Source organism: Spinacia oleracea, chromosome 5 (assembly GCF_020520425.1).
Source record: "Spinacia oleracea cultivar Varoflay chromosome 5, BTI_SOV_V1, whole genome shotgun sequence".
Taxonomy (NCBI): domain Eukaryota; kingdom Viridiplantae; phylum Streptophyta; class Magnoliopsida; order Caryophyllales; family Amaranthaceae; genus Spinacia; species Spinacia oleracea.
The window spans coordinates 40893791-40920936 of record NC_079491.1 but is presented as its reverse complement, the minus strand read 5'-3'; the positions used below and the strand labels follow the sequence as shown (position 1 = coordinate 40920936).

The 27146-nt window shown below is 36.2% G+C and overlaps 1 protein-coding gene and 1 long non-coding RNA gene across 5 annotated transcripts; one reads left to right on the top strand and one right to left on the bottom strand.

Annotated features, from left to right (window-relative positions):
• Nucleotides 1-843: 843 nt before the first annotated feature.
• Nucleotides 844-8503, bottom strand: LOC130461945 (uncharacterized). Of its 4 annotated transcripts, XR_008922003.1 has the most exons (6): nucleotides 8369-8503; nucleotides 8203-8222; nucleotides 8008-8090; nucleotides 5968-6261; nucleotides 1466-1516; nucleotides 845-1381 (listed from the first exon to the last, which is right to left on the bottom strand). It is a non-coding gene; the product is annotated as an uncharacterized lncRNA (long non-coding RNA). The 4 variants fall into 4 exon arrangements; XR_008922002.1 differs by having other exon boundaries at nucleotides 844-1381; nucleotides 8008-8222; XR_008922004.1 differs by lacking the exon at nucleotides 8203-8222 and having other exon boundaries at nucleotides 8369-8497.
• A 2533-nt stretch (nucleotides 8504-11036) lies between these two features.
• Nucleotides 11037-20027, top strand: LOC130461077 (uncharacterized). The gene is made up of 2 exons (XM_056829002.1): nucleotides 11037-11175; nucleotides 18204-20027. The coding sequence occupies exon 2, from the start codon at nucleotides 19294-19296 to the stop codon at nucleotides 19870-19872; it is 579 nt and encodes a 192-aa protein (XP_056684980.1). The 5' UTR covers nucleotides 11037-11175; nucleotides 18204-19293; the 3' UTR covers nucleotides 19873-20027.
• The last annotated feature ends 7119 nt before the right edge of the window (nucleotides 20028-27146 follow it).

Here is a 27146-nt window from a genome sequence, read left to right as displayed (position 1 = left end):
CCTGTTACAACGAACATCATGACCGTCGTTAAAGGTTTTAACGACGAAAAATGAGGCTTTTAACGACGAAATTGTTCGTCGCTAAATATCCTTTTTCTAGTAGTGCATGACTCAGCCAGATGGTTTTCAGGTTCCTGATAAGGAAGATTATGTTTGCAAGTTGAAGAAGTCCTTGTATGTACTAAAGCAGTCTCCGAGCCAGTGGTATAAGAAATTCGATAGCTATATGATAGAGATTAGCTACAGTAGGAGTCCGTATGATTGTTGTGTTTACTATAGCAAGGTAGCAAATGGTTCATTGATTTATCTGATCCTGTATGTAGATGATATGTTGTTAGCTGCACAGAACAAGTCTGATGTTCAGAAGTTGAAGGATACTACTAGAAAAAGGACATTTAACGACGAACTATTTCGTCGTTAAAAGCCTCAATTTCCGTCGTTAAAACCGTTAACGACTGTAATGATGTTCGTTGTAACAGGTTCCGTCGTTATTGGCTTTAACGACAACGTTCGCCGTTAATAATTAACTTTCATTAACGACGAATTATTGTTTCGTCGTTAAGCATTAACGACGGATTATCGGTTCGTTGTTAACAATTAACGACAGATTACTGTTTCGTCGTTAATAATTAACGACGAAATCATAATCCGTCGTTAATTATTAACGACGAAGTTTAAATTTCATCGTTAAAAGTTAACGACGAACCGATAATCCGTCGTTAATGCTTAACGACGAAACAGTCATTCGTCGTTAAATACTTATACGCGAGGATCAATTAAGCAATAACGACCAAAAAATCCCTTGTAAAATGTCCTTTCCAACGGTTGAATTTTGGCAATAACGACCAACTATTTTGTCATTAATATTGCAATCATAATAATATTATTTTCTCTTTTCGAAGCACCTACATTTTTTCCTGTGAAACAATTGAAAAACTCATTACTCAAAAGATTTTTGACAATAGAATTTCAAGTTATGTGAAATAAAAAATCACATCCCCTTGTCTTTAAATTCTAAAAGGCTAAAAGATAAGTAATTTTTGTTCGATCTAAGAGAACAAAATAAAAATCTAACTAGTTGAAGTGTTCCGTCTTGGAGTGTCCTCTCTTGAAAAGCATTGTAAGAACACTTCTTTAAATGCTTTAAGCTCATTAAGCCCATCTTCAACTGAACTCATGCGACTCTTAAGAACATTGTTTTCTTCTTGTACCGTATATCCACGCGATTGGTAAGAACATGATTTTGTTTGTCTGCCTCATTCAACTTAGATTAAAGTTCCACCCTACTAGGTTGTGGTCCTGGTATTTCTTTAAGTGTTATTCCTCCTCAAAAACCCAAAACCCGATCAAGAGACTTCGACTTAAACACCTTTTGTGCTACCTATATACAGAAGCAAAAAAGTTAAACATCATGGCATGGGAAAGTAAAAATAAAACCCAAAATATATAAATGAAGAAAAAGTACCTGTACATAGGTAAGTGTTGGTTCTTCTTCCATTGTTTTCTGAATTTCCTCCTACAACATATATAACCATCTCAATTAGTATCATACACGGGTGGTTCTAAATTAAGGCCAATTGTCAAAGTTCTATACTCCAAGTTAAGTTTCAAGATCCAACAATATTCGGTTTTGATAGATTCTATTTTGACAATGTGTAAGAACTGAATCTGAACCTAGTTCCCTTTCAGCTGAACACAACCTGGTCCTCTCTAGAGAGAAAATTAAAGGAGCAACATAGGATATAAAGAAAAATACGACCTTGGGATCAGCTGTTATAACCATGTTCGAATGAAGTATGCAAAACAAGAAGAACTCAGAATCTAAAAGAACACTACCCTTCATCATAACACTGACAAAAATCTTGCAATTTTCCTTTGAAATGTTGCAGCTTCCATAATCAAAATTTTCAAAATTTTACCCCCAGACCAAGCGCCAAAATCCCGCACCCCAACAAGCCACCTCTCACTTTTCCTACTTCGTATATTTTCATTCAAAAGATGTAAAAACATTGAAAAGAGACTTCAAGAAATCACATATTCATGGAAATGCACTCAGATTACAGACACCTGAACATTTAAGTCTATCGGACTCTTTTGGATAAAACTATCTTAAACTCATTTTCTCATTTTCGTTCCCAAAAGTTAAAAGCTTGATAAACTTTCATTCTCCATCTCGTTAACCCTATTCCTTTCTCCCCCTATTCTCTAAGTCTCTATGGACTCATCTTTCTCTCATCCAGCAGAAACTTTTCAAATCTCATTTTACGACAACAACTGAACAACAATCTATGAACAAATTAAACAATCAGCCAATACCACCACCAACTGTCCATCATCTACAAGACTATGTTCACTACAAATTCTCACAACTACATCAGGATTTTAAATACTACAATATTGAAAATTTTAAAATAAATAAAATGATGTCACACCAATAATCCATAGTACGAAAAATAGGAAAGAGAAACAGTAAAAAGTAACACCGTGGTTTCATCAGGCTCAAGATCGATCAACTGACACCAATTGTGCAAATGTTTAGGCTCATTAAGAATCACATGTGTTAAATGGTCCATCACAAAATAGTAAGGATTACACAATGGGGGTGTTTGGTAGAGAGAGGTTTGGAAGGATATTAGAGGTTTGGGAGGATATTAGAGGTTTTGACTAGTCAAACCTCTAATAGTGGTGTTTGGTAAACAGAGGATTTAAATGGAGGATTGGACCAAATACTCCAATTTGAAAAACGTTGCTAAGAGCAGCGTTTCAAATGGAGGATTGAAATAATTGGATTTGAAAAGTCTAATTTAACCCCATCTTCACTCATCCCCTCTAATCCCACCTCCATTAACAGATCTGAGTTCTTTTTTCTTTAAGAATGTTACTATTTTCCCCTTAGTTTGTGAATGTGGTTATATAAATACGCAAGAAAAACATTGGTTTGATGGAATTTATTTTATTTCCGGAAAAAAATTTGCAAATAGAAGTTTATAGAAAAAAAATTACGATTTTACATTTTGATATACCTGGAAATATTAAAATTGCATCTTCTACCTCAAGAGTATGATGCATGTTGAGTTATATCAAGATGTTTCAATTGAATTGTTGACATTGATGGTTGTTGATGTTGATTGATATAGAGTAATTAATCGAGGAGATTAGGATGTTGGAATTTCTTTATGGACGAAAGTCGGATGGAGAGCTGGAGATGCAAAGATGTTTATGGGTTTACCAGTTTTACATAGATTTTTATTTATTTATTTATTTATTTTTCATTGGTTCTTTATACTCCGTAATTACCTAAGGGGTGGGTTTCATAGTAGATTCTTCCTGTTTGCCCACCTTTTTGTTACCTCTTTTCCCCCTTCAAGTTGTGTATTAGGATTATTTGTTTACTCAAAGCTACACAATAATATACGGAGTATAAATTAGCAAATCAATTAACAAATAAAATAAATATGCTATAAAAGACTAATGTCCATAAATGTCATTTTACATAATTAAATAGTGAACAGATTTTATAAAACCTCTAAGTTTACTAAACAAGTTCATGTAAACAATTAGTCAAATCCGCAGTCAAATCTGCTAAACAAAAAGGTAATCAGCTATCTGCTAATGTAAACAGTAAACAGCTAAACGCTATAATCTAATTACCAAACAGGGCCAATGATTATCATACTTGCTTTGAAGGGTATTGAAAAATATACTTCTCTGACGATTTATTCACCCAACACTAATCACTAATGAAACCTGTGCTAAAAGAAGATCAGTGTGTAAGGTAAGAAAAGACACTAGAGAGAAAATCAAAGGAGCAACACAGGAGATGAAGAAAACCACAACCTAGGGATCAACTGTTACAAGCATGTTTGAATGAAGTATGTAAAACAAGCAGAACTCAAAATCTAGAAGAGCACTACCCGTCATCATAGCACTGATAAACCTCAAACTTCCTACATACGAGTATCACAAAACAAGAACAGAAAAAGAAATTGTAACTAATCCAACCTTCATTTTAATTAGTATGTTAGCTCAATTATATTATAGTCACACCAATTATAGTTAAACTGGTCAAATTTCTTATTAATGAAGCAAAGGAACTGCTCAAATTTCTTCGAGGGCCATATATGTCACTTGGTGTGTATCTTCCAAGAAAATGGAATCACTAAAAGGCAACCATGTGAAGGAATTTTATAATTATTACTTGCTGGGACTAACACCAATTCAAAGAAACAGATTATTTTATATTTTTTCTGTAAAAAATTTAGTTTTGGAACAGAAGAATTCAGAATTTAAGCTATGACTGTAATAATTCTTTCCATACTTTTACTCAAAGAAGTTGTTATTTATGCACACACACAAAAACAGGAAAATGAGTTGGAATCCTCCCTCCCCTACATATACTCTCAGTAACTTAGTTTAAGTGGCCAGTCACCTAAACCAAGTGATCATTTTTAAAATAATCATGATGGAAGCTCATATTGCACCATAATTCAGATCGAAAACTGCTGTTCTATTTCAAGAAACTAGAGAGAAAGGGGATCTATGTAAAATTGAAAGAAAAAACTGTTCTCTTACATTGTAAGGAAATTCCTTGCTAAACATATAAGAGGATTAAAAAAAGGAAATTTCGGTATTTACTACCTTTAAAATACACCACTTTTGCATTTACTACCTTATGAAATTTTTATTTTAAATTACTACCTTAAACTTCCAGATTTTTTTTATTCACTACCACTTTACAGTTTTCTCATTTTAAAATTAAGATATCTCTTTCGTTTCTTAATCGTTTAAAGTGATTCGAAGTTCATTATTTTCCTTTTTCTATAGGGATTTCATTGAGAACGTCATTTCAAAAAAATCGTTTGATAATTCATAAATATTTTAAACTTTTAAAAATAATATTTAATTTGTTTAAACTTTTACGAAATGTTAAAAAGTAAGATCCATATGGAATCCTTACATATAAATGAGAAGAATGAGTTTTGAATCACTTAATATGATTAAGAAACGAAAGAGATATCTCAATTTTAAAATGAGAAAACTGTAAAATGGTAGTGAATACAAAAAAAATGAAACTTTAAGGTAGTAATTTAAAATAAAATTTTCATAAGGTAGTAAATACAAAAGTGGTATATTTTTAAGGTAGTAAATACCAAAAAATCCTTAAAAAAACAAGTAAACTAGTAAACTACATAGGAAGGTAGTGGAATAAAAATAAGAGCAGGATTCTGACTAGATATGTGGTAGTTATGTTTCATTTTAGTGTATAACATAATTAATATAGATTAAGGCAATATTATCTTTGCAAATTATATGAGAAGAATGCATTAGTCACCAAGAGAGGTATGGGCACAAAATATACAAACAACAATGACAAGTGATAGTGGTGTTAAGAAACCTTTGTTGGGATTTTAGAACCAAAATAAAGCTTGCTGACTTTGTGATCGTAATCCAATGTTTCAAGAATATGCATGTTACTTGGGAGATAATTACATACAACACTTGCAGCCTACAAACGATGAGTAACGAGTTTAATGAAAATCTAGCAACAATATTCAAAATATTGATTAGTTGTAAAGGGCTTGAATATACTTCCACTCAGTTTCAATCAAGCCGGGTATGAGAACTCTTGAGCAGAATCAGAATTAACATGAATGTGGTCAAAGTTCATATAAACTGCAGGCAAGGGTATTAATTAAGCACATTGAACAATTAACTACACATTGTGTGACTATTGAGAAACCTTCAAATGAGTTTGCACCAACAATATGAATCAGAAAAAAAATGCTTTCTAAATGCGTGCCACTACTTTAGAAACTAAACCAGGAAAACAGATAAATAATTTGCAGTTATGATAATAAGAAATTCTTTCCATTTTACAATTGTGTTTTTCTGTTGATTTGTATATCTAAGTGGAGAACTCTAAATTAAACATTAATTGTGCTAAAACAAAAGGTAAATGAAGCGTACCTGAGCAATTAAAAAATGAAATCAAGTGGAACGGAGTGTTGCCTTCGAACCCGTTGCAAGCTATAAAATGGGAGGATCTCAAAATCTCTATAGCTGATTTTCTTAACTTTACAACTTCGTAAAGTAAGGAGAAGCCACGATTACTATGCATATTGCAAAGCAACCCCATATCCATTTTTAATATTTCCAACGCACATTCCCATGTTTACCATAAACATCATAGTGGAAAGGGGAATCTCTATTGGTATCCTTGAGTAAGCAGGGTCTTTCAGAACCAGAAAGATCAGATGGTACCTGAGCAATTAGAAAACTTTCGATTCCTTTAAACAATAAGTCGCCGTAAAGAAGCTAGCACAAAAACTAATTATACTCTTCAGAATAGCAATGGATTAATTACTGAAATATTTAGTAAACGAAGCAAAAACAGTCCGAGAACTTTTAAAATTGTAGCTTGGATAGAGCGAGATTTATACAGAAATTAACCTTGGTCGTGCTAATTTGGGTCGTGCCACTATGGCAGTCGCGTATCCCCACCGAATTGACTAAGAGAAAGTAACTCACCGCAGATTTCATCAATGAAACTTCCATCACTACCTATTCAACCACTAAATTCTCTACCTCTTTCGATTCCACCACTAGTGTCACCTCCATTGCGAATTCCACCACCAAAACCATGCCTACGGAGCTTGAGTCGTCATCGATTAAGATGAGAAAGGAAGGTGAACAGTTATTTGTGCTCCCAAAATAATATGTTCAGAGGACCATCGCCGCCATCAGAGGATTTGAGAAGCGAGAGAAAAAATTTCTTAGGTTCTGGTGAGCTTGGTACTCCGTATAATTTAATAAACCACTTCGAACATTAACGAAGAAACTAAAGGGAAAAAAACGCTGAATATTTAATCTTTGAAAATTTTAAGATGAGCTGGGCGTCATTTATGGATAACTATACTCGGTTCATGTTCGTATAAAAGAGGCTAAGAAGCCTTAAAGTTCACTCACCTACAAATCTTTTGTTAAAAAAGTTATCCAGCAAAAACGGTAATTACCCTCAACTCTTCAACAAAAATGCAAGCATTATTGACCTATAGCATTTAAAAAAATCATACAAGCTAATTAACATTCAGTTAAATTCATATGAATAAAACAAAGAAGGTTGTATTTATACAAAATGTTTAATACTTTTCGTAAAAGTGATCATAATTCACATGAAACTGAAGCTTACCAAAACATGAATAAGGGCACTCAATGACTTGATTTCACTCACAAAGATAGCATGCCCGCACATGTAATTTAAAAGTCAATTGTAGTCAGTAGAGAAACCATTATTCCCTAGTATCGATAGCAAACAACAGTTCCCATGCAGTCCAACCAAAAAGAAGATTACTATCAGAAACAAGATCGATCATATATTGACCCTACATAATACATTTCCTGAATAAAATTTATTTGAAGAATGATTTAACCTTCAGGGGGACAAGTAAACAAGAAAATTGGAGGAAAAAAATTGTGTAAGGGGATACGAGGATCGCTCATAGCCGATTGAGTGTAACAAGAAAGTAATGCTACAATTAACATATGGTAGCAAGCATTTATTTATATAAGTAGGGAATGAGAAACAGTGCACAGAAAGGAGACAGATCACAACTAAAAAAGTAAGAATCCAGGCATAGCAGAAATCACTAGCCTCTCCTCCTCAACTCTCAAACAGAACGTACCTGGTTAAGTTATATAAATTAGAGTTGCAAAGGCAATGCATTTCATGGACGTATTGGCCAACATATTCAGTTGATATATAAAAGCTAATGATTACTTGGTTTAAAAAATGTGGTAGCAGCTGTCAGTAGTTCATATGAATGTATCATGAACTCATGATTGATCCAAGCATCAATAAAAACATCTAATAAATAAAGTAGTACTACACTAGGAGTATGTTATCAATATAAATAATAGAAGAAAATACATCTTTATTTCGTAGTGAAGTAGTAAACTGGTAATACTGGAATTAAAAATGATCAGGCCACAATAGCCCCCAAAACTCACCTCTACGCTTGCTGATTTCCTCGGGTAATTTAAGTTTCATCAGCATAAATTCCATCAAATAGCATTGAAAAGTCCAATATTTTCTGAATAACAAATACAAAGAGGTAATTTTAGAGCCATATACTAATTCGTTAAAGCAGGAGGATGGGTAGGTTTCGATTGCATCACAAATTCTCAATTTTTATGAAAACCTACCTCACCAAACACCCTTTTCCCTGTAGAATTGACAACAAGTAGGAAGTTTTAAAAGGAAATATTGAAATAATTAGAAGAAACAAAAATTGTGCATCAAATCTATAAATTAACTTAACAATTGGAACCCTAGAAATTAAAATTCTCATACTTCGTACAAAAAAATTACCTCATTTCTTTCAAATTGTGACCTAGAAATCGCAATTTGGTAAGTGGTAACACCTCCCCAGAACTCGAATTATAGAAGAAAGTGAAGAGAAAAAGAATGGAAAAGGGGTTTTTTCAAACATCCTGTAGAATTTTGAGTTTTGGGTGAAACACTGAAACTTTAAGAAAAGTTCTGCTATTAACGACAACGCAGATATGAAAATATCCGCTCGGATATTTTGTTTGAATTGATTAATAGGACCCGCGTAGGGTTATGTAAAACATTTTCCATTTAAACCATTTTAGCGACCAATATTTTGTTACGTCGGTATTGATTTGTCGTTAAAGCTATCATTTCTAGTAGTGTCCTTAGTGCTGAGTTTGAGATGAAGGATTTGGGTGAGGCTCGGAAAATTCTAGGGATGGAGATTTATCGGGATAGAAGCAAAAAGAAGCTCTTCTTATCCCAGAAGGGATACATTCAGAAGATTTTGTCAAGATTTGGCATGTCTACAGCAAAGCCCATAGATACTCTTAGTGCTGCAAATGCACATCTGTTTGTTGCTTATCTGCTGAGGAGAAGGAGTACATGTCTCGAGTTCCCTATGCTAGTGCAGTAGGAAGCTTGATGTATGCAATGGTCTGCACTAGACCTGATCTACCACAGTCTGTTAGTGTTGTTAGTAGGTTTATGGGTGAACCTGGAAAGGAGCATTGGCAAGCTGTGAAGAGGATTTTTCGGTACCTAAAAGGTACATCTGTTGTTGGTCTCATTTATGGAGGTGATACTGAGTGTTTGGTGACAGGGTTTTCAGACTCTGATTATGCTGGAGATGTTGACAGTAGAAGATCTATGACTGGTTATGCTTTCACTCTTGGTGGTTCAGTTGTCAGTTGGAAAGCTACTTTGCAACCTACGGTGACTTTGTCTACTACAGAAGCAGAGTACATGGCATTGACAGAAGCAGCAAAAGAGGGATATGGTTGAAAGGGTTGGTCAGTGATTTTGGTCTACATCATGATCAGGCTATAGTGTACTGTGACAGTCTCAGTGCAATCTGTTTAGCTAAGAATCAAGTACATCATGAGAGGACTAAGCACATCGATATAAGGTATCATTTTCTGAGAAGTGAGAAGAGAATTAAGGTGAACAAAGTGAGTACTGCTGATAACCCAGCTGATATGTTCACCAAGCCAGTTCCACATAGCAAGTTTCAACACTGTTTGAACTTGCTAAATGTTAGAAGTTGTTGATTGCCCTTTTGAGGGCAAAATCTGAGGCAGAGGAGTTTCGGGTACATCTGGCATTATAATGGTGCATCTGGTACATCTGTTATTTGTGATAGGATTCAAGTCAAGGTGGAGATGTGTTAGATAATGCCTTGAATCGGTCAAACCCCTTACTGCAACACCCCAGCACGCGGTATCTGTTATTTTGGACACGAGTTATCTGTTTTGGGCCTATTTTCTGGGTTTTTCCGCATCTGTCTAGAGAGTACTATATAAACTCTTTAGGTCATAACATAGCCGTATTCTGTAATCTGTAATCCTCAAAGATCAATAAAACTTTCCTCCCCTCTGCCTGTGGACGTAGCTAACACATTGTTGGTGAACCACGTTAAATCTCTGCGTTCTTTAATTACGTTATTTAATCTTTCTTTGCATCCGTTATAACACTACTAAAGCAAGGAGCATTTTATGATTTCTTCTTACATTAAATAGTATATAAACAATTTTTATTCTTCGGGTGGGGGACTGCCCCTACCCAGTACCCGCGATCTCCTAACTCCGCTTCTGCATGTTCACAAGAGTTGACCTTTGTAGGAAAAATAAATAAAATGTTCCAATGCATGATTTTCTTTTGGTAGAGAGAGAGCTACAAGGGTAAAAATGTAAAAAAGGTTCGATCGTAGAATCGGACTTGAGTATCAACCCCCAATTCTTTAACTAAAAAAGTTAATGACATCCCTAGACCATACATGATATACGTGTTGAGGTGTTAGATAAATCCTGTGGTCAGGAAATAAATTTGGCTTCATAGAGAATGATACCACATTTATTAGAAACAACTACCTTTTTATCTTCATGAAGACTTTTCTTCGTTCATTTTCAATTGAAGACTTCAATTCAGTTGATTACTTGTCAAATAAAAGACGCATACTTTCTCCTATAAAAATATAATTTGGATGAAACCCAACAAATATTGCCTTAAAAAAGCCCTGAACTTTTTAATCTTGAAAAGCAAATTTGTTTTTTTCCCAAAATGGCCGAAGAAAACAACACAAGTGAGAGCCACGAAAAGGGTCATCAGCATTTAGAGTTGCCGGAATACGATATCGGACGGCAGAGTACAATTTACAAGCTAACACTATCAATGAAAAGAAGGTTTAGTCCACAAGTAGTAGGTGCGCAAACACCCTCTCCTGAAGGGGCAGGGGAGGTGAGGGATTTGCTCCGTAGATTGGTCGAAATCGATAACGAAAGTCGAAAGCTTCTGGTTAAGGTGTTTTCTTTGTTAGAGAAAGATGAGAGTCTTGAAAGTTACGTCAAGAAAAGAATTGAAGATCCGAAAGTTAGTAGGATGTGGTTGCTTGTTGAACAAGTCTTAGCTTGTCAAGAAGGGGATACTAATTTTAATCAAGTTATTATGGGAGATGATAATTCTATTGAGGATGGTAATTATACTACTTATGATGTGAAAAGTATAAAAGAGAAAGATGAAATTGGGGAGGAAAAGAGGAATGAAAGGTTCAAAGTTAGGAATATTACCAGTGGTCATCAACCTGTTCCTGGTGTCACAACTATTACGGCTAATGGAAAGTAAAATAGGTACGCATTTTAAATAAGGGTAGAAATTTAAAATAATGATGCACTTTTAAGTAATATAGGGTAACTTTTATCGCTCCACTATGTACGCACTTTTGAAATATATTTCTTTTTTTAAGTATTGACTCCACACTTTGATGAATCATGATGAGAAGAGAGAGTTAAGTTTGGAATCCACGATGTACTTGTATTTGTTTAATTTGATTAGCGAACTTATGATTCACACGTATCATTTATGTGATATTTGTTACTCCCTCCGTCCCTTAATATTCGCACCGGTTTGATCGGTGCGGAGTTTAAGATATTTAAATTGACTTATTAATTTAATGGGTGTTAGTTGATAGTGGGTGTTTTTTTCAATATAGTTAGTGGGAAATGGATAAGAGGTGGAGAGTGGTGATTAGGGGTGTGAATTTTTAAATGATTTTTTGTAGGGAATAGGGTGTAGGTGGGGTTAGTAAGTAAGTGTGAGAAATAATATAATATTGGTATAAATTTCCATTTATAGAAGCGGTGCAAGTATTAAGGGACGGCCCGAAAAGGAAAGCGGTGCGAGTATTAAGGGACGGAGGGAGTATATCGGTTTGATTTACATGTATCTGAAAGAATGATTTGTCGTGCTTTAACATTCATTGTGGCCAATTGACCAAATAGGTATAAAAGTTAACATCCTTTTGCCACTTGGGTATAAAATTTATCAACGGCGACATTTGGGTATAAAAGTTAACACACGGCGATATTTTCACCTATTTTTTCGTCGAAACTTGCGCGTGTCATACACTGCCCCATTTCATTCGGTTTTATGCTTGTTTTTAGTATTTCAACCATCTAATATGGTTTTATGCCTTCTTTTATTATTTCAACCCATTTAATTTGTTTTTCTTCATTCTCTTATGTTTCTACCTATTTAATTCAATATAAATTATTTCTACCTATTTACTTTATTTTGCTACCTTATTTTATTGTTTCTCCATTTATTTTATTTTATTTTCTACTCATTCAAATTATGATAGTTAACTCGATTATCGTTGAACTAGTATTTATAATTACACTGGTAAAAATCCGTTAGAGTTTATTTTATTTACTTTAATTTAAAGAGAGGTTGAACAAATATTTGGTTTGAATGAAATTAAATGTAACAAAATAAAGTTAGTACTACATATGCTCAAGCAATTGTTTAGCATACCAAACATTCATAAAATGGATCTTGTGCTCAAGTAATTTATCTATAAAATTCGGTACACACTCATTAAGTATTGACTTGATCATATCACATAAGTAAGCTAATTTGATCAAACAAAATACAACCCAAAAGATAACCCAAAAGACATAAAAGTTGTGCAAACCTAATCATCTTTGTTAATAAGTCAAAATAGTGAGAACAGAGAAATAAAGAGTATAAATGAAGGGAGAAAAAATAACAAAAAGTAACTAAACTATGTAAATAAGAGAATTCATTGAATTGGAAAAAAAGTAAGTAAAATAATTTAAAAAGGGAGAAAAATGAATTACACGCGTGAGTTTGGGACAATGTATGACACGCGCGAGTATCGACCAAAAAATAGGTGAAAACGTCGCCGTGTGTTAACTTTTATACCCAAATGTCGCCGTTGATAAATTTTATACCCAAGTGGTAAAAGGGTGTTAACTTTTATACCCATTTGGTCAATTGGCCATTCATTGTGCTTGATACAGAATATATACAAAGAGTTTATGGTACCAATTGTTTGTTGGTTCAGTGGTGATGGCGCTGAATTTGGTAGTGAGAACCCGTGTTCGATCCCCTACAACAACAATTGGGAGGGGACTGGAACTTATCCACCCAGAACTCGCCCCGAATCCGGATTAGCCTAAGGGTGAACCGGGTGCTAACAAAAAAAAAGAGTTTATGGGTTAGGGTTTACCCAAGGTTAGTACAGTAATTTTCAAACCTAATAAAAATAAAATTTTGATAAATAACTATGGCCCTATTTGGTTAGGAGTTGTTAGCTGATAGCTTGTTTGACTAGTTGTTAGCGGTTAGCTGTTTGCATGAGGAAGTATTTTCGGATATCAGATATGTGCTTGCAAATGCATATCATAGCAAAAGACAAAATAGGAAAAATGACAAAAAAGAAATTGAATGGTACTTTTTTTTTTACAGAATGGTACTTTTTTTTACATGAATGGTACTTCCTTTTTTGTCTTTTAGCTATTTGTCTTTTAGCTGATATGTGTGTTGTCACACATATCTGATATCCGAAAAAACAACCTCCTGGTTGCATTAGCTGTTTGTGTAAAAGTGTTTGGTAAATTAGCTGATACTCCCTCTGTTCCATAATGTTCCTCATGTTTACTATTCATATGGTCAAAGTTTAAAAACTTTGACCGTAATTAATACTATAATTAAGAGTATAAATGTTAACTAGTGGGATATCATTGGATTCGTTTCAATATAAATTTTCTAAATATCTATTTTTTATAATTTTTACCAATACGAAATTAATATTATTAACGGTTAAAGTAGTGCATTGGAGACCACATATAATGGAAAAGTGAGGAACATTATGGAACAGAGGGAGTAGCTGTTAGCTGTTTAATATGTAAATTGACCATTAAGGACATTGACATATTTTATTTCTTATTAATATTAGACAAATAGTTTATTGTGTTAATTTTTTTCTAATAAACACATTGACTAAATAAAATAAATTTATTTTTTTAAAAAAAATTATTCTTAATTTTTTTTTTAATAATATATTTTTCAATTAAACTTGACCTGAACCAAATTAAATCAATACATAACCGTTTTAAACTCGAACCATCTCAAACCGAATCCTATAATTAGTAGTGATATTTTAAGCATGATTGCAATATACTTCAATTGCTTAAAAGTACTAATATAAAATTTAGTACAATAAAAAACGAATCTAGTAAATAGGGTGAAATGAAAAAGAGAGTGTGAGTAATGTTTTAATTTATGAGAAAAATATGTAGGGTACCAAGGTTAATAGTAGTTGTAATTATAGGCAATAATAGTAGGACAAAATAGTCATTTTCATCCACTTTCTCAAACCTCTAATTGTAAAAAGCTCCTATATATATTGAGCTTTTCAAAATTAGCTTTTTCACCCCAAAACTATCTTCCAATCCTCTCCTAACCAAACACTCCCAATTAACTTAATTTTTCTAAAGGTCAAACCTCTAATTCACCCCAAAAAGCTCGTTTTCCCACAAACCTCTCCTAACCAAACACCCCCTATATCTCTATTCTATAAGGGAACTCATGAGGTCTTTTATGTAAATGCTCTTTTGGTATCCCCTATGGAATAGTCTAAAATATTCTCCATAAATTCATCATAACATATATTTAATTAAAAAGCTGATTATTTTATGACATTGAGTAAAATTAATTATTTCATACAAATCACCAATTAAGAAAGTTTAATGCAAATTATGGACTGATTCATGCAATCTCTAAAAAAAGACATAAAAGAAATTAGTCAATTAATACTACTTACCAATTATATTAACATAATTGTAAAATAAAAATAAATAGACAAAAAAATAGTTAGTCAACCAGATTTAACCACAACAGACAAAAAGTTAAAAAAAGTTACAATCAAACACTTAATCACATCGAAATATACTCCTTATTAATCACATAATTTATTTTTTCCTTTCTATTATTTATTATGCCACATTTTTGTATTGTCACAAATAAATCATATTCTAATTTAAATTTTTTAAACAAAATTCAATCAAAAAAACATACTCCGTAATAATAAAATACATTCCCTATAATTGATGTCTACTTTTTCTCTGTAGAAAAAGTTTGCAAATAATTTTTTCTACATAATTTTTTTTTTTTTAATATATAAGACTAGTAACTATATATTTTAACACACCCCTGTAGTGGAAACGGAGGTTGACAGCGCTTAGACTGTCCCGAAAATTAACACGGAGTATACGCAAAAGCCCTTTCGTGAAAATGTTAGCAATTTGATAACGAGACGGAACACGTAGGACACGTACTTCTCCGTATTTAACCTTCTAACTAACAAAGTGAATGTCCATTTCAATGTATTTAGTGTGTTGATGTTGAACTGGGTTACCCGATAGGTATATCGCACTTACATTATCACATTAAACTATTGTTGGCTTATGGGCCGGACAGTGAAGCTCAAGCAACAAATTGTGTACCCAACATGTTTATGAGACACCATTTTCCGCACCTCTATACTCGGCCTCAACACTAGAACGAGATAAAGTAGGTTGGTGTTTCGACGACCAAGAGATCAAGTTGTCACTGAGAAACACACAATAACTAGACGTGGAGCGACGGATGTCTGGACACCTCCACAATCGGCATCCGTGTATGATACGGGTGATTGAACAAATGATTTATAGAGGTGCATATATACCAAAATCAACCGTAACTTGAACGTACAAGAGAATGTGCTTCAAATCCTCCATGTACTCGACCCTCGAGTCATGCATGAATAAACGGACTTGTTGGACTGCATAAGAAACGTCGGGTCGAGTGAAAGTTGAGTACTGCAATGCACCTGCAAGACAATGACATTTTGATGGATCGTCATAAGGAGACCCATATTCGGCACTTACCTTTCCCTTTGTATCAATAGGAGTGGGACATAGTTTGTAGTTTTCCATGCCAACTCTATCAAGAATCTCTCCGGTGTACTTTTTCTGTGACAAAAAGAGCCCATTTTTATCCCGGGATATGACAATATCCAAAAAATAACTCAAGGGACCCAAGACTTTCATAGCAAATTCTAAGCTGATTAGGGACATAATAAAGCACTTAAGAGAATCTGTAGAAGCAGTGAGAATAATATTGTCCACATATAATAAAATGTAAGCAATGTCAAAACCACGACGGTAAATATACAGATAATTATCAGACTTCCTATGATGAAAGCCAACCTTAGCAACAAAATCGGCAAAATACTGATACCAAGCACATGGTGCCTTTTTCAGACCACAAAGAGATTTGCGCATGAGAGACACATGATCAGGACGTGCCAGATCTTTGAATCCCAATGGTAGATTCATGTAGACCGTCTCTGTCAAATTACCATATAGAAAATAATTTTTAACATCCAACTGATGAATCGGCTATGATTTTGACAATGCAATACTCATAACCATCCTGATAGATGCCGACTTAACAACCAGACAGAAAGTCTCACCATTATCAATGTTTCCCCGCTGGGATTGACCATCACCTACAAGACATGCTTTATGCCGAAAAATCCACAATGACTAAATTATATTAGCATTTGAAGGACGCGGAACCAAAATCCAAGTCGATCTTATTTTCAACAAGAGAATTATATTCATCTTGCATTACATCTTTCCAATTATGGTCATTAAGAGTACTCACCGGATTTCGGGGAATTGGTGAAATGGAGGTAGTGGTAGCACTCCATGCCTGGGTTTGATAATTTATGTTCAGCTTAAAATTTCCTTTATGACAATGTGTAGGCATACGTTGGGTCGATGGAAGAGAGGTAGGTTGAGAGGGAGATGTATTAATTGGGCTTTTATAGGATTTGACGGGTCGTGTGTGAGGGTGTAGGTATGGACCTGGGCTGTCTGAGTGGGCCGCGATAATGGGAGTAGTAGGTGCATTTGTAGGAGAATCAGAAAATAGATGGGGAGTGGGTTGAGATTGCTGGCCCACGAGTGAGGGAGGGGGAGTCCGGGGAGTGAGTTGGACGCGTGCCACAGGTGTGTCATTTTGGTGGGCCGCCTGATCTGGTTCAGTTAGAGGAGGTTGGGCTGCACTATTTGCAATCTGGTGCAATAAATGCAAAGCAAATTCTTATTTATAATGGGTGTACAATAAATATTGTACACCGGAGTAAAAGTTAACTCAAAATGCTTAAAAGTTAAGCTTATATATGTAACAGTTATCTATATTTAAGTGATAAATTTTTTCATCTTAGTATAACTTATTTTTCAAAATCACTAATAATGTATAAAATTAATCATTTAACCCTTTAAAATATTTATCTATCAATTTTTTTTACTTATATAAAAGTTAATCAAAACTAGGTTAAAGTTACAAAAAAAAGGTTAAAGTTATCTTGGTGTACAATAAATTTATTGTACACCTTATGCGCGCAAGACCTTTTGTAAATGCAAACAAATAGGAGACTCATCACTTCCCAAAATCTCATATAACGTTAGAGTGTGAACCTTATAAAATTGAAAATTTGTTTCATCGAAAATGCCTTGCGATGATTATTTTACAACTCGATAAATCATATCATTTACCCGAGAAGATTGGATGGATATCCTAGAAAGACACACGGGGTAGAGCGAACTTGGAGTTTATGGATTTGAGGTAGAAGAAATGAGAGGGAAACATAAGCAAATAAACACCCGTAGATGAGACTATGTGGGAGTCTTTTGGTAGAGAATTTGAGTCGGAGACTTGTATCCTAGGATTTTCGAGGGTAAAATATTCAAGAGGCATGCGGCCATTTCTAAAGCATGATGCCAAAAGGATGGTGGCATAGAAACATAAGCAAGCACGGTGCTAGCAATATTATTGATGGATTTTATTTAACTTTCATTTAATTTTGTAGCTAAGGTAATTAATTATACATGATTTGCGTAATTAAAGTGAATTTTATTAATTTATCTAACTCATTTTATTTTGCAGCGTTATGCTAATAATTTAAGAAAATCATGCATAAATCTACTTGACTCCTCTCTTTGGTTAATTTAAATATCATGTACTAACCCTTTGTTTTTAAGGATATTTTTAATTAATTATTATAATATCATATTTCATGTTTGCATCATTTTAATTAAGCATTATCACCATTTATTATTTGGTTGTTAATATATTGAAATCACGTATAACAAGATAAGGTTTAATTAGTTTCTAGCACATTTAAAGAATCAAAATCAAAGTGGTCACCCTAATTGGTTTCTGTGAAGTGATATATTGACCTCTTTTGTATTTAAATTTTTTCCCTTCTAAATATGCATGAATATTTTGTATCCCGTTGTTTCAGAATGCTTCTGAGATTGTCAGTTTTCAAGTTATGAAAAGTAGCAGGTTGACGAAATAAATACGTAGTGGGTGTGCTATGTTGTTCAAACAACTATACATTAGCTAGGGTACGTTCAAGGAATCAACGACTACCCAACTCTATTACTTAATGTATTTTTACGTAATTAATTATGTTTGGTCTTATTTTCGAATATATCTATACAATCATGTTTGTTATGGTGACCAAAATTGTAAAATTATTTTTATTGAAACCTGGATGTTAATATTCAACTATTGAATATACTCTTCAAAATATGGGGTTACTATGAAATATGTATAGTTTTGTGGAAAAAATTAAACATATTGCAGCCAGCGAAATTGAAAAAAAAAAATCATTTCACTTTAATAGCGTTTCGTACATATTTGCTTATTAGAAAATAATGTTAAAGTTGGCGGCAAAACCTTTAATAGCACATGCACTTTTAATAGCGCTTATAATGTGATATAAAAAATAATTGAATTATCCTAAGAGTACTTTTTACAGTGCTTTTTAAAAGCGCTTTAAAAATTACCTTTTAATTTTAACAACGCTCCTAGAAGCTTTAAAATGTAAAAATAAGCTCTATTAAATTGATTTTTTTGGTTGTAGTGGCATGTTGATACAATATCGATCCATACTCTTTATTCATCTGTGGTCCTTGATTATTTTAGAATCAAATTCTTTGATAAGAGCATTTATGTAAATATGTATGTCCCGGGTGATTTGTCTCTATTCGAATTTCACAAAAAATGTGATAAGGGCCGTACGTACATGGGGCAAATAATGTTTTCCGGTCAAGTCATGCGTGGGATTAACTTGTCTATTGGAGGAAAGAAAGTTGAAACCATTTCTTCATCTTAATTGGACGTGCAAGCCAACAAAAAACAACGATGGTTTTGAATTAAAAAGTCCACATGTCTACATTTCCAAACAAGACTTTATCAACAATTTTATTGAATACCTTTTGTCATTATCTCATACGTAAGATTTATTATTATAGCTATAACCAAATACTATTTCCCTAGAAAAAAAAAATCCCCTGAATTGTTCTTCTTTACTTACAATTTTCGAGATGGCCGAAGATAATTACTCCAATGATGGCAATAAACGAGTTGATCGTCGCCTATCGTTGCCTGAATACGGCGATGAAGAGCGCAACACGATTTACAAGCTAACACTATCGATGAAGAGAAGACTTAGTCCACAAGAAAGCATGGATACACCGTCCCCCGTAGAGGCAGGGGAAGTAAGGAATTTGCTACATCGTTTGGTAGAAATTGACAACGAAAGCCGGAAACTTCTTTGTAAGGTTTTTAAATTGCTCGAAAAGGATGAGACTCTTGAAGCCTACGTCAAGGAGAGAATTGAAGACCCAAAAGTTAGCAAAATGTGGGAGCTTGTTGAACAAGTACTTGCCCAACAAGACATGGAATTAAATCTTAATGATTATCATAACTATATTACTAATGATAGGAGTATAAAAGAGAAAGATGAAAAGGATAAGGAGAAGGCGAATGATCGGTTCAAAGTTAAGAATATTGGGAGTGGTAATGAACCAGCTGGTAACTCTAGGGCTACGGCCGGGTCGACCACCAGTACTACTGCTGCTGCTACTTCTTCCTCTTCTTCTACTACTCGTGGTTCAAAATAGAAGGGGAGCATTCAGCATTGCATTGTGTAATCTTCTTCAACATTTCCTTTGACTTTTTTTTTCTTTTTTTCGTTTTGTCGGGTATGTAATATGCTGAAGTATTATGTTTGAAACACCATATTCAATAAGAAAATGTTCTTTATTTATTTAAGTAACCCATATTAAATAATTTACTCCATAACACTGAGGCCTGAGCCCCTAATTCTGCCAACATTTTGACGGGCAGGCCCGGATAATAGCCTGTGCAACCTGGGCTATAGCCAGGGGTGTCAAATCGGGTCATCGGATCGGTTTCGGATCGGTTATAAACGGTTCGGGGTTAAAACGGTTTTGTATCGGTTTAATTTGGTTCCGGTCTTGTTCGGTTCGGGTGTATGTCGGATACAGAGTTGCTATTTTTGTCGGCTTACTGCGGGTACCGGTGATGTCCGGATTGGATAAGTCTCGAATTCGGGTGTTTGTTTGATTAATTTACTATTTTAACTGATTTACTGCGCGAATGGGTCATGTCTAGATCGGATATAGTCTCGGGTTAGGGTCATGTTTGATCGTGAGTCTCGGGTTCGGGTCAAGTTCGGACTGGTCGCACCTCAGATGCGGTTTGTGGTTCGGGCTAAGATCAGGTTGGCTTGTATTCTTATGTTGTATGGATCGAGTATCTCTCGAGTTCACTATCAAATTCAAATCACTTTATAAATCTAATATAAGATGCCAAATACTAATTTTTTAGAATTCTACTCCCTCGGTCCAAAATTCGGTTGAAAGTCGGTTATGTGATCATTCAGACCGAGTCAACACCAATGCGGGTTAATCGGATATCGGGTTTTATCGGGTCGGGTCGATTACAATAGTTATCGGGTAAAATTGGATTTCGGATTGCTATCGTAGTCGGATGCGGGTTCGGTTCAGTTAAAACTAGTCGGATACTAATCGGGTCACAGGTCTCCTTGGGTTGTTAGCGGTGTTAGGTTATGATACATATGAAAAACATAAATCATGCGGAAAAACCTTAATGCCAGGAAACATATTATTTACACAAAATCAGTTAGCATAATTTAGATGCATACACTTTGTAGCGTGCCCTCCCTAGCTGCGCCCGAACCGAACAAGAACAAGTCTTTAGGACTCCAAGTGTCGTTCCTCCGTAGATAGTCCACAACACGTCCGGATCCGCCTTAAGATTGACCAACTAGAATCGCCCTTAAGCTACTATTATTTTCGGCTAATATGGGCAAGTAATGTGACTGATTTTTCTACTCAAAGTCACAGCTTTTATTGTATGAATACTTGTTGAAAAACTCGTGTGTAAATTTATGACCCTAGGCATATATTTATAGAACCATGGAAAAGGATTTCGAATCCTGTTAGAACACTAATTAATTAATTAGAATCCTTTTAGAACTCTAAATAATTAATTTTATCTTTTAGGATTAGGATTTAATCATAGCACGAATTCCGATAGCTTTAGGATTCGTATAGCACGCACACAAGCACGAGCACGAGCACTGCACAGCCCGCGCGCATGCCTCGCGGCCCACGCGAACTGCACGGCGCCTGACCCATGCTCGCAGCCCACCTGATCCGTGCGCGCGCGCCAAGCCTTTGCTGGGCCTGGCCTTGCGTTGGGCCTGGCGAGGCTTTGGTGTGTGTTGATGCGTGTGGCTTGCTGGGCGACTGTGAGGGGGTCGAAAAAGCACGAGGCTAATGCATGACCTCGTCCCTCATGGGCGTGACGTCGTCAGATAGAGTGTAGTTAGATTTCCTGTGAGTTTACACCCAATCGACTAGTAATATAGGAGTCGCCATTCAGTTTTTAACGACAATGAGAAAAACTGACAAAACCCGGTTATCGTGACATAAAGGGAGTGCAATTATGTTCGACCACGACGGCCATAGGTTCCCTTATGATCCCTGGTGTGGGGATCGCTCAACGTACACCCGCAGGGCAGAGATTGAGAGTTCGGGGGACTGTAACTACCGAGAGGAGTGCTCATCGATAACTCCAGAGGCAGGTTATTCTTACTAGCTCAGCATAAATAATTGAAGGGACATGCGTTAACTATTAAACTATTCTGAATTGATTTTAGAAATATGAAACACATAATACTAAACCGGTCGTGATTATCTTATTTAGATTGATTTAAGGTACCTAGCATGATAGTTCAATTGTCCAAGATATTATCTTTATTAGGCGTGATAGATCAATCATATTAATAGTTTAACAATTTTATAAAGGGTGATGAAAGCGATTAAATCATGCGAAGGGACACATTACGACGCACCCTTGAGAGGTGCGTCACGGTTCTCAGAAAACTAACCACTTGGCTTTGCTATTTCTCCTTTTATCTAACGAATCTCGGGTTTCTGAGCAGTGTTCCAGTATTTAGGCTTAATTCATCAGCTACAAGGGACAGGATACGTTCTGTTCGACTTTTGGGTCGATTGCGACATAACGCGGGATCAATTTCGCAGCGTGAGGCTTAGGCTTAGGGTTGGAGTCAATACTCAGATTATGAATTGTGTGTTCTTTTTCGTCGATTATGAGGCTGTATTTATAGGGAAAGAGTTGGTGGAAGGATAGAACTTTAGAATCCGAACCGAAAGAGAATTCGGAGACAACACGTCCCAGGTATTTTCAGCGCCCAGGGCTGGGCGCCGAAGATTTCGGCGCCTAAACCCAGGCGTTGAAAATAGGGTTTGAGCCGAGCCTTTTGTCAGATTTGGACTCTTAATCACAGAGCTTTTGAGACTTATCAGAGTTTCTTAGTGCGTATCAACTTATGACGGAATGCGTCTGGGCCCGTTACGAACTCTGGGTTCGTTAGGAATTTAATTAATACGTAACTCTTATTTTCGAATTATAACAGGAATAGAATTCCTTTGCCAATTCTATCTCTTTTAGGACTTTATGTTGGAGTGCAACACCTAATTCTTACAGATTTCTATCTTTTATGTCTTGCCACTTTTAACAACTACTTCTTATGGCAGTTACCATTTTTAGCAGGTTTCTATAAATAGCAGGTTTGGCTGAAATGAAAGGGTGATTTTGAGATTCGTTATTTTATAGGAGATGCGTTGCCAAGCGGAGATTTACGTTCTCATCATCGAACCTTCCCTTTCGGGAATGGGGACAAAAGTAGGTGTCTACAGTTAGCCCCCACTCTGACTGAGTCTTGGAGTAAGACGATGGTCAAAGTATCAGACGGAGTGCGTCATACAATCCATGGTGTATGTGACCTGTTTTGCGAGGGTCTCACGAACCCCCGAGTGATAACATTTGACTTAAGGGTCATCACTTGAAGTGTTAACATATTCCTCACGTGTCATTGGAATTTGTTAAGTATAGGAACTCCCTCACTTTGTCATTGGAAGTACCTACAGATGCATAGAAACTCCCTCACTTTGTCATTGGAAGTATCTACAGACGTTTTCGAAATCAAAGCTATAAAGTGTAACCAGGCCTGGCCAAGCCCGATCACGAAGTAAAAATGTTTTTAAAGATTCTTATTTTCAGGGTTAGCTAAACGAGAAAAACCCCCTTTGTTTTTATGGGACGTAAAACGAAGGAAAATCCAGCACATCGCTCTTTTTGGAAAAGCGGAAAACCAATCCTTTGATTTTTGGAAAAGGGAAACCATCTTTTGATTTTTGGAAAAAGATAAACCATCTTTTGATTTTTGGAAAAAGATAAACCATCTTTTGATTTTTGGAAAAAGATAAACCACCTTTTGATTTTTGGAAAAAGATAAACCACCTTTTGATTTTTGGAAAAAGATAAACCATCCTTTGATTTTTGGAAAAGGATAAACCGGGAAAAGTTATTGCTGCAACAAGTAAGGACCTGCGCGATTAGTGGCGCAGACCCCGCCCGTTGAAGGTGGGCGAACCTGAATTTGTTGTTGTTTTTTTTTTTTGATTTGGGACTCGCATGGTTCTGACGCGATCCTGCCTGATCGAGGCGGGCCAGAATCTATTTTATTTATCCTTGGAATTGCTTTTGAGAATTTTTTATATTCATTCTTGTAAGAGCGAGTTCTCTCGAGACATGTTCGGGTTTAGTTGTAACCTGAATGTGGGTTGGCAACGTGTCTAAACGGACCATCTCTTCGCGGCCGTCTGCCTTTCATGGTTTTGAACAAGTCTTTACGGCCCATAGGATGTATGTCACCGTTGAGAACTGTCCTAGTTATGCCACTACTTAGGTCCTTGCGAAATGACTAATTGGACCATATGCGAATGTTAACGGAGACCTTTGCTTTGAGGTCGAGTTCGTTTTTGAATTTGTCCAAGCACGGGACGCGGCCTGGAAGCGTCGTTTCAAAATTGTATCGTGTATTTTCTTTTTTTCGAGCCCCCAAGCATTCGTACTTGATGGTTTCTCTTTGCCAAGAAGAGTGCGTATTTTATAACGCCCTTGATCGTGTTTGGGATCATGCTCGTAAGTGCGAACGACCTTGGTAGTGGTATGCTACTTTGATGAAATCGTGGAGTGCGACTTCATTTTCCGGGCGACAAAGTTTGCTTCATTTTTCAATGATTAGTACATCGAGCTTACTTCGGCCCGGTTTGATCTTTCCGACAAATAAATACTCTTAATTTGAGAAACCAACGACATAATGATTTTTTTTTGTTCCGAAGAATGACCTTGATTATTATATGTTTTTTTTATTGCTTTGAAAAATGTACACATATTTTTGGAGGCGAGTCTAAGTTTCGATACTTGCTTTCACTATTTGGGCTCTAAAAGTGCTTTGGGCTTGATCTTGATTACAACAGGGCCCCGTGTCTACTAACACGGTTTTGGGCGTTTTCCTGGTTCGCGCTTTGGAAGAGTCGGGCCTTGGGTTGCATTTTCAACGCCCCGTGCCAGGCGTTAGATATTCCGGCGCCCAGCCTCGGGCGCTGGAAATGCTGCCTTAGCAACCCTTTTTTATTTTTCGAGATTTCTCAGCGCGTTTCCGAATGGGATCAGGATGATTTCGTGTATATATAGGGGGTTAAGTACGTTTTTCTTTTCCACCACTGCCAACTTCTTCTCTCAATTATCTAGCTTTATTTTTTTACTCTTGCTATGTCGATTCCTCCTTTCTCCCTCCAACGAGTTGTTAGGCGCTGACTTAGAGCCCTTAATCCCACGGAAAAGGTTTTGTTGAAAGGATACCACTTAGAGGCACTTTTAGGCTTACAACAAATTAACATTGATTATAACTTTCTGTATGCCGCCCTAACCTTTTGGGATTCTGATCACCATGTTTTTGTTTGTCGGGGCAATGAGGTATGCCCTTTGCCAGATGAATTTGCCGCAATCCTGGGTTATCCTACCAATGCTACTCCTGCTACCCCTGGCACTGTTGAAGAGGGTAAAACAACTATAGGGGCTTTCCTAGGACTAGATGATGAAATGCTTGCTGAGATCATTGTGGGTGATAAGGTTAATTTGGCCAAACTTGCAAAACATCACTTTAGGCCTAGTAAGAATATGACTGAACAAAAATTGAATGTTCGGGCACTTGTATTTTGCTTGTTGAACCACTATTTACTGTCGAATAACAATGGTGAGTTTGGCGACATAAGGTTGATTCCCCTGATCAGTCAGATGGAGAGTTGCTATTCTATTATGCCGTTGATTGTTGCTGAGACCTTGTTGGGTGCGGATGAGTTAAAGAAGGATGCCAAGTCCGAAAATTTTAAGGGGAGCCCCTATTGCTGCAGGTAATCGATCGTTTATTTGCGCGCATATGATTGTTATTATTATTATTTTTTGTTTGCCTCTGCTTGGAGCTGATTTTCAGCTCCCAGGGCTGGGTGTCGGTATTTCTGACGCCTGGTCCTGGGTGTTGAAAATGCGTCCCAGGCCTTATTATTTTTCTGATCGCACCCATTTTTTTGCAGACTTGGCTCATGGAACGACTTAGGCTTCTAGAAGCTCCTGCCGATCCTAAACATTATCGCCCTATAGCTTTAGGCAACCGAAAGTATTTGCACCAAGGCCAGGACGAGGCCGAATGGGCCTCCTATTTTGCTCATGGCATATGCTCTATTAAGTGGGTGGTACCGTGGTGGGGCTTGACTAATATGACGGGGGGTTCCGAGACGGTAGTTCATGTTTCTTTGTTGGGGTTATCTCGGCCTGTTTACATTTTTCCTTACCGAGTCATGCGACAATACGGCTTAAGGAAAACTATCCCATTTGCTGATACGGTACCACCTAAAGTAGCGGTTTTTTCACGAGCACGGGTTCAAGCGTGGGCTTAGTATTATGGTGGCCTCCCGCGTTAGACCGTGACTACAGATGGTTTTGTGGGTCTTTCCGAGAATTATAAGCTGTGGATGAGTTCCGATGATAAGGCTGTGAGAACTAAGGCTCGAAATGAAGAGCCGGCTGATACCTCGAGGTAGGGCTAAGTATGAAAACCATAATCCTGCTAGCTCTCGTGAAAACGACATTAAGATTGTGAAAGCTCGTCCGGATCGAAAGCGAAAGGAAATTCCTCCCCGTTCCAGATCTAGGCCTAAAAAGGTACCTAACATGAAGGGGTCTGCTGTTCCCAAAAGAAATGGAAGCTCTCGCGGAGATCGTCGCCGGAATAATGTATGGGTTAGGAAAGTTCAGCCCCCAGTAGAACCAGTGGCTAATCCAACTGATGTTGATAATCCTTCCCCTCCCATTATTTGTGCCCTTGAGGCTGAGCGGGCTATAGCTGTTCAAACTGAAAATGTTTCTGAGGCCTTGGCGTCCTTGGCGTCCTTGGAAGTTAGTGTCAAGGAGCCCGTTCTTATGGAGATCGACATAGGGGTAGCGCAAGAGCCTGTGGGGGTGGACCCTGCGAACATTGCCCTCTACAACACTCTATTTGATGATCCGGAAGAACTCGAGTAGTGTAGTTCTTGCTAGGGTGTAGATGCCCTTTATTTATTTCAGTTGTGTTTGTTTTTCATTTCTTAGCACTTTTGTTTTCCTTCTTATTTTTAAATATTAATAAAGGCGTGATTTTATTTTTCTGGTTTCTTTGCTTTCTTGTTCTTGCTTTGCTTCTCTCTTTTATTCGCTCATTTCCAACACTTATGCACATTATATATTTTTTGACTGGACCGAATCCATAAATGGGATTGCCTACGTATCCTTGTTAAATAACTTTAACTTAGAATCAGGTCGCGCGTAGTTCTAGCTAGAATGAATTTCAAGATGCCGGATTCGATAAGTATGTTCTGGGATGGAAACATATTATTTGAAACGGTAGAATAGGCGATGTTTATTTTGATTTGCTGCTTTG

Excerpts from the sequence above, each read along its gene's own strand:
- LOC130461077 (XM_056829002.1), top strand. The coding sequence starts at position 19,294 with ATGGCCGAAGATAATTACTCCAATGATGGCAATAAACGAGTTGATCGT.